This window comes from Hyalella azteca, unplaced genomic scaffold (genome assembly GCF_000764305.2).
Source record: "Hyalella azteca isolate HAZT.00-mixed unplaced genomic scaffold, Hazt_2.0.2 contig10500, whole genome shotgun sequence".
NCBI lineage: Eukaryota > Metazoa > Arthropoda > Malacostraca > Amphipoda > Hyalellidae > Hyalella > Hyalella azteca.
Window position 1 is genome coordinate 5663 of NW_025940539.1, and position 7111 is coordinate 12773.

Sequence of the window (7111 nt, forward strand, 5' to 3'; positions counted from 1 at the left end):
TTTACTCTATCAGTCTATGTAACCTCTTCTGGTGAGTGGTGAGTTACCTAACGGCTACCCATAATGAATTAAAATAATCAGGATCATGTGCAAGTGCAACAGAAGATTCTCTGATTTTTTATTTTATTCATATTGAAGTCAGTAGTCAGGCTACTGAGCTGCTACTCAGCCTAACTCAGGCAGTGAGGCAGGACAGGTTAGGGGCCTAGGGCCTTAGGTGAACTGTAGATAGATAGGTCATACTGTCATATCATTCACAACATATGTGTGCCATAAAACTAAATACAAGCTTGCAATGCCTTGCATCATTGCATCAATGCATGACTGTCATTTATATTCTTATGAGATGACAGATATTAGATTAGTTCAGCTCAGGCTCAGCCCAGTCAGCCACTAATGTACTATAGGTATGCTTAATCAGTTAGTGCTGTTATTTTCAGCAAATTCATTACCATTTATAGGAATAGGACAAGATGTTAACTCATCACTGTTCACTCATGTTATAACTACAATATAAATTATTAGATCATGAATATTTGCAGTTGAGAATTGAGGGAAGGAATTTTAAAAATGGTGCTTCATATGATATATTAATTTTGATTCATGGAGGCCAGTGTTTCAATTTGAAAATTTATGTTTGAAAAATTGAAAGTCTGTGTTTAATAATTTGAGGAAAAGTCATATCTACCTTAGTCTACCTACTTCCTCATTGAAAGTTCAAACAGATCCTGCCTCCCAAAGCAATATCCTGCCTCTGATTTATCAAAATGCAGTATTTCTCTCTTGTAATCAAAAAATATTTCTAAAAGACATGAGAGAAGGCTAATGGGACTTTTAAAACTCATGATGGGAAATAAAATCATTCAAGAAGACAATATCAAGATTAAATTGTGCTAAAACCTGAAAAAAATATATCTGGACAGTGGACACTTGTAGTTATAATTTAAAAAGAGGTGTTCAAATTTAAAGAACTTTCCATCATTTAAATCTCAGTATGGATCAAATCTTTTTATTGTGAAATTTATGTGAAATTACCCAAATGGGCAGTGCCCCCAGACGCTGTGGCATAGTGGCAACCAGGCAAAGCAGAGAGTTTTTTAGACTCTCCCTCAAGTTCATTTTTGAGTCCTATAAGTAGACCAGTAAAGTATCATGCATAGTGGCAAAGCAGAGAGTTTTTTAGACTCTCCCTCAAGTTCATTTTTGAGTCCTATAAGTAGACCAGTAAAGTATCATGGATACCAGCTTTATCATACTTAAGAAATTTGTATCAATCTTGAGTAAATGAGGAAATTAAAAATGAACTGATTCTAAAAAAGCTCTGGTTTGCCACTATGCGCTGTGGGATGTTTTCACTTGTTTGCTGCCATTACAATATGCCACAACCCACATGCCACAAGAGAATTGGAGATTATCTCATCATTTTGTAGGGTACCAAAAACTTTGTTGTTATTATTGAAATTGTGAGACTTTTCTGCAATATTTGACATACTTTTTTTATTCTAGAATGTATTCATTGCAAAAATTGTCCACATGGATAAAGAACTAGTGAAGATAATCAAGAATGGCATCACAGAGATCCACATGCAGTCAGTAAATTGCAGAACATCAGAATAGCAGCAGCCTCTCATGAGCTCAGTGTACACATTGGCATAGCAGTGAGAGGTGTAAAATGGTAGGCCTTCCAATCCATTTTGTTACATAAACGAGAGAATATATTACTTATTCAGAACTTCACACTGATCAGAAGACATTTTTAGGATACTGTTACAGTAAATCTGCATTACTGATCATTAAAATTCTTTGTACCTTTACTAGCTTGGTTTCTTATTCAGAATTGTATTTTCAAAAATAGTAGCTATCTTCAAACTACTGCCCTTTTTTTATAAGATTTATGAGGCATCAACAGTATATACATATCTCATGATATCTGGAGTAGCAAATAATTTAAAAAGTATTAGGGGCATTAGCTGTATAAGTTTATAAACATCCTATGTTGCTATGAAATTTTCATTCTATTTTTTATACAGAGAAAAATTATGCCTACATTACTGGCTACATTATTAGGCTGCTTGTTGGCAGCACAAGGTTTTGTCTTAGGAGCTGATGATCAGTGTCAGACTTATGCTGGTGGCCATGTCTACCCCAACACTGAGGGCACGGCATCTGGGCATTCTCTTCAGTGGACTAAGGCAATGAGTGAGTTACCTTCTTGTGAACCTCTTAATTGTGCTATCAATAACTTGTAAGGTCATAATTTTGTATTTTGTAACTTAGTGGACTGATAAATGCCATCTATGGGTCTTGTGGCATAACTATTCTACATATATATAAGATACGGTAACAATGATGGACAACACTTGACAATTTATGATGGAGTAGATAATTAATCAAGCATTTCAAACCAAGCAATCTGCATTTAACTGATGGCAGGATTTTTTGAGCTTTTATATATAGATCCCACATGTGCCAGATTGTAACAGTTGCCCATTAGAGATGATCAAAACAATATGACAGGCCTCAGTGGATGATGGTTTTCAGAAACCTCTTGGTATATAGTATACTCTTAAGTGGAGGATAGCTGTAAATTCAATTATATTAAACAAAATTTACACTCTTTCTTATGCTGCTTCCTCAGTAACCACATTTTTTTAATCTCCTGGATATTATTTGATATACCGGTAGCTTGTTAAGATCTGTTAATTCTGGTAATTAGATTCTCTACATTTTACCATTTTTCTCCATAAAGAGGCTATTCTATTGAGATATTGGCCTTTAAATTTGTTTGTCTATATTCAATGTGTTTTGTTATTTTTATTATGTATATAATTGATTAGTAAATTTTTTATGCATTGGGTTTAGGGAATGAGTATATCCTATGCAAAAGCATAAAGTCAAATCCTTTGTTTGTGTAATTTTTGTGCACCTTTAATTTACTCATCACACTGGTATAACATTATTTGTGATAAGTTAAGAAAACTAATTATATATTTGACTTGCAGTAAGTAAGCCAGCACCGTCTTGGGAAGCAACGGCTGTGGTGGATGGCCAGTTCAAAGACTTGAAGCTCTCCGACTACCGAGGCAAATATCTGGTCTTCTTCTTCTACCCTCTGGACTTGTGAGTAGCTTACACTGTTTCTGCCAGACTTACATGCTCATGAAACCAACCTGAACAAATCCTTACCATGGAATAGTATGTGTCCAGCTCAATTGTTTTTATTTTCATGTTTTTTAGATGATCACTTCATTTAGAGTTGCTTTTGCTCTTTCATGATGAGTTCACTGTGAACTTCCTGCAGCAAGTTGTGTGTAGCTTTACCACATGACTTGGAAATGAAATAAAAAAACTTCCCATAGAAGTGCAGCTCTACATAGGTTTTCTTTATTTATTCTGTATCAACTTTAGATCCATAATTGAATCAATTTATTTTATTTCTGTTTGCATCTCCTTTTTGTATCCATTCAGCTATTGGAGGTAAATTCAACTGTAGGTATTTACTACCTTCAGGAAAGATTAATGCACTCAATATCATGTTTTTAAAATTTATAGGTAAAATGTAGCTTGAACTCCATCAAAGTTTTCAATATTTTGATGGAAATTTTACCAGTTCATTTCATGAATTAAATATAGTTAAATAAGTTTGAATACAGAAATTAATCTTTTATTCAGTTAATGTTTGTTTTTTTTCAGCACATTTGTGTGCCCAACGGAAATTTTAGCTTTCAACGATCGTATTGAAGAGTTTCGTAAGATCAACACTGAGGTGGTAGCTTGCTCAGTGGACTCCCATTACACGCATCTGGCTTGGACCAAGACCCCCAGGAAGGTATTTATATCACTTAATCAAATTATTTTACAATGAGAATTAATTTTCTCATAAAGACTTTGTTTTAAGCATGTTTTATATATGTAAGCCAGAGCAGACAAATGGAAGTGGCTGATCATTCATCTTCACTCAGTTAAACTGTGTGCCCACTTATTAAACATCTCACAAATGCAAGCCACAGATAACCAATACAGTTTGCTGATCATTCATCTTCACGCAACACTAAATGTAGCTTGATCGCACTATGTTTTCCAGTCAAGATGATAATTATTAGCACAACACCAGCTAGCTATTGACATCAGCGGCTGTATGGCAATTCCTTCCTGCTAAGGCACAGCAGCTGAGTTGCTTTTCTCAGGGCTTCTAATGGGTAGAGAGGCCTATGCACATGGAGCGAAACGGAACAAATATGTGCTACCAGCCAGAATTAATTTGGTTACCCCTTCAGTAATAGAATGTTTACAAATGGTAGGGCTGCACTTTGCTGCTTGATAGAATTCATGAGCATCACTTATTGAATAGATAAATATCCAATTAAGTGCCAGGATATTTACTTTTTAATGACTGTTTGTTATCATTATTTATTAGTTTTTTGCTTCAAATAATTAAAAAAATGATAACAATGTTTTTAGTTGCTTACTATTAATTATTTGCTTGTCACAAATATAAAATGCTGATTGTATTGAACAAGATGATATTGCATTGCAGGAAGGTGGCCTAGGGCGCCTCAATATCCCGCTGGTGTCAGACATCACCAAGAAAATATCCCAAGACTACGGCGTGTATCTCGAGGATCAGGGCATATCCCTGCGTGGGCTCTTCATCATCGACGACAAGGGCATACTCAGGCAGATGACCCTGAATGATCTGCCTGTGGGGCGGTCTGTGGACGAGACGTTGAGGCTTGTCCAGGCTTTCCAGTTCACTGACAGCCATGGCGAGGTCTGCCCTGCTGGCTGGACTCCTGGGGATGCCACGGTGGGTAGTGGATGGTGTCATGGTAGGTTGCTGATGGTGTCATGGTAGGTTGCAGATGGTGTCATGGTAGGTTGTGGATGGCGTCATGGTAGGTTTTGGATGGTGTCATGGTAGGTTTTGGATGGTGTCATGGTAGGTTGTGGATGGCGTCAGGTAGGTTGTGGATGGCGTCATGGTAGGTTTTGGATGGTGTCATGGTAGGTTTTGGATGGTGTCATGGTAGGTTGCAAATGGTGCCATGTTAGGTTGCAGATGGTGTCATGGTAGGTTGCAGTTGGTGTCATGGTAGGTGGCAGATGGTGTCATGGTAGGTGGCAGATGGTGTCATGGTAGGTTGCAGATGGTGTCATGGTAGGTTGCAAATGGTGTCATGGTAGGTTGCAGATGGTGTCATGGTAGGTTGCAAATGGTATCATGGTAGGTTGCAGATTGTGTCATAAGGTTGCAGATGGTGTCATGGTAGGTTGCAGATGGTGTCATGGTAGGTTGCGGATGGTGTCATGGTAGGTTGCGGATGGTGTCATGGTAGGTTGCGGATGGTGTCCTTGTTGGTGACACACACACGCAATGGTAGGTAGCGTGGGTACCTTTGACGGTGGTTCACTCACACCCTGGGTGGTTGCTGATGGTGTCATTGTTGGTGGCACACATACGCCATGGTGGGTAAAGTACTCATGCCATGATGGGTGATCTTCTGTACTAACGAGCTCAATGAAACTAGGTGCATTGTACTAGTGACATAACTGCAGTGAATGTTTGGCCTTATGTTGCTCTAAGTTCAAATTTTCGTATCTCGGTAGACTAAATTTCACTCTTCTTCATGCTATTGCTGAGGTGCTCTTCTCCCTCTTTCAGAAAATATTTCTGCTACAATAGTTCTTAGCATTGATTTTGCGCTTGATGCCGAAGAAAAAATGGATCCATTTCATATTAGTTGATCATTGTTTTCAGGTTTAGTTATTTACTGCATATTCTTTGTATGTGTGAAACCGGTTTTGGAACATAATTAATTTTTGGTTTTCAGATTGTGCCGAGCCCAGATGAGAGTCTCAAGTATTTCAAGAGTACCAACCAAGACTAGTTATCTTGAACGCTAGTAAGCGGCAGTTCGTCGTCTGGGATGCTCCTTGGACGACTCAAGCTCAGCCATGTTATAAACTAAAATAGTTCCACATATTTCGTTGTCTTGCTCCATCCAAAATTCCAGTATCACTGCTTCATCAACCTCTAACATGCGTGTCACGTCAGCGATTACTATTCATCATATAATGTTCATTGCACCGCATGTGTGATGCACATTTCTGTCTTGAGCCAGTGTATGTGATGACATTCATGAAGTGAATGACTAAGCAACTACCGGCAGCAAAGGATGGTCGTAATTTCTACCAGAGATATTTTATTTTGGTCTGAATTTAAGTTTTGTGCCTCTATGATAATAACTTGAATTGAGATTTTGGTGCTAGAATATCATCGTGTTCTCTCTGAATAATTTACTAGCTGTTTGAGTTAGATAGCTAACTTAAAGTTCTTCATGCCTTCAAGGATTAACCAGCTGATTACTTTCTCTTGTTGACACTTTTGGGATAGTAATGTTAATTTTCTGTTATTGGTATTGTGGAGAGAGCGAGCTCATAACTTTCCTTTATTTATACTGTCAAGAATAGCAAGCCCCCACTGTTGTTCGAGGACGTTGAGCTTATGGTATTAACTTTCTACATTTGACTCAGTTGAGGAGGCAGCTGTTGGCGTGGTCACATTTCAGTTATTGACTTTCATGCATCACAGCTTGCCTCTGACTTGACGAAGCTCAGTTGGAACTTATTATTTCCTTGAAGCAGCGACATTCCAGATGTGACCAATTTCAAAGCATTTTATTTTTTGTTGTTAACAATATTCTGAATTTGTGTGAGAATAAACCATGCGTGTTTTCGGTGCCGCATTTCATTCCAGTTATCCTTTCTTTCATTGCAAAATCCGTACTAAATTCTGTTGTTTAACTGAGCCTATATTCGCATGTCTGGTTGAGAATATTAAATAAACCAAGAAATTAATGCAGTTATGCTACCATGAAGTTTGTCTCAGGATAATGATTTTGGAGACTTCATGGTTATCATGCAATAGAAATTTTACAGAGTATTTATGATAAAAAACCGTTGATTAGTTCATACTTCCAGTGCTGTTCATGTCTTCATGTTCACCTAACTTTTTGGTTAGTGTTTGAATCCCATTATTTTAGTGCAGTTGGTAACCGTCAGACCTGGAGGCGATGACGACACTTGAGGCGAGCAAGCTCCCTTGCATGCG

At 37.7% G+C, this 7111-nt stretch overlaps 1 protein-coding gene across 1 annotated transcript; it reads left to right on the forward strand.

Moving 5' to 3' along the window:
* Positions 1-1795: 1795 nt before the first annotated feature.
* On the forward strand, positions 1796-6739 carry LOC108683217 (peroxiredoxin-2). The gene is made up of 5 exons (XM_018172512.2): positions 1796-2199; positions 3003-3120; positions 3694-3829; positions 4538-4807; positions 5832-6739. The coding sequence occupies exons 1-5, from the start codon at positions 2040-2042 to the stop codon at positions 5886-5888; spliced, it is 741 nt and encodes a 246-aa protein (XP_018028001.1). The 5' UTR covers positions 1796-2039; the 3' UTR covers positions 5889-6739.
* The last annotated feature ends 372 nt before the right edge of the window (positions 6740-7111 follow it).

Bases quoted from the DNA above. Each gene is read 5' to 3' on its own strand.
- LOC108683217 (XM_018172512.2), top strand. From the start codon at position 2,040: ATGCCTACATTACTGGCTACATTATTAGGCTGCTTGTTGGCAGCACAA. The intron at 2,200-3,002 runs GTGAGTTACCTT...TTTGACTTGCAG, and splicing joins TCAGTGGACTAAGGCAATGA to TAAGTAAGCCAGCACCGTCT. The intron at 3,121-3,693 runs GTGAGTAGCTTA...GTTTTTTTTCAG, and splicing joins TTCTTCTACCCTCTGGACTT to CACATTTGTGTGCCCAACGG.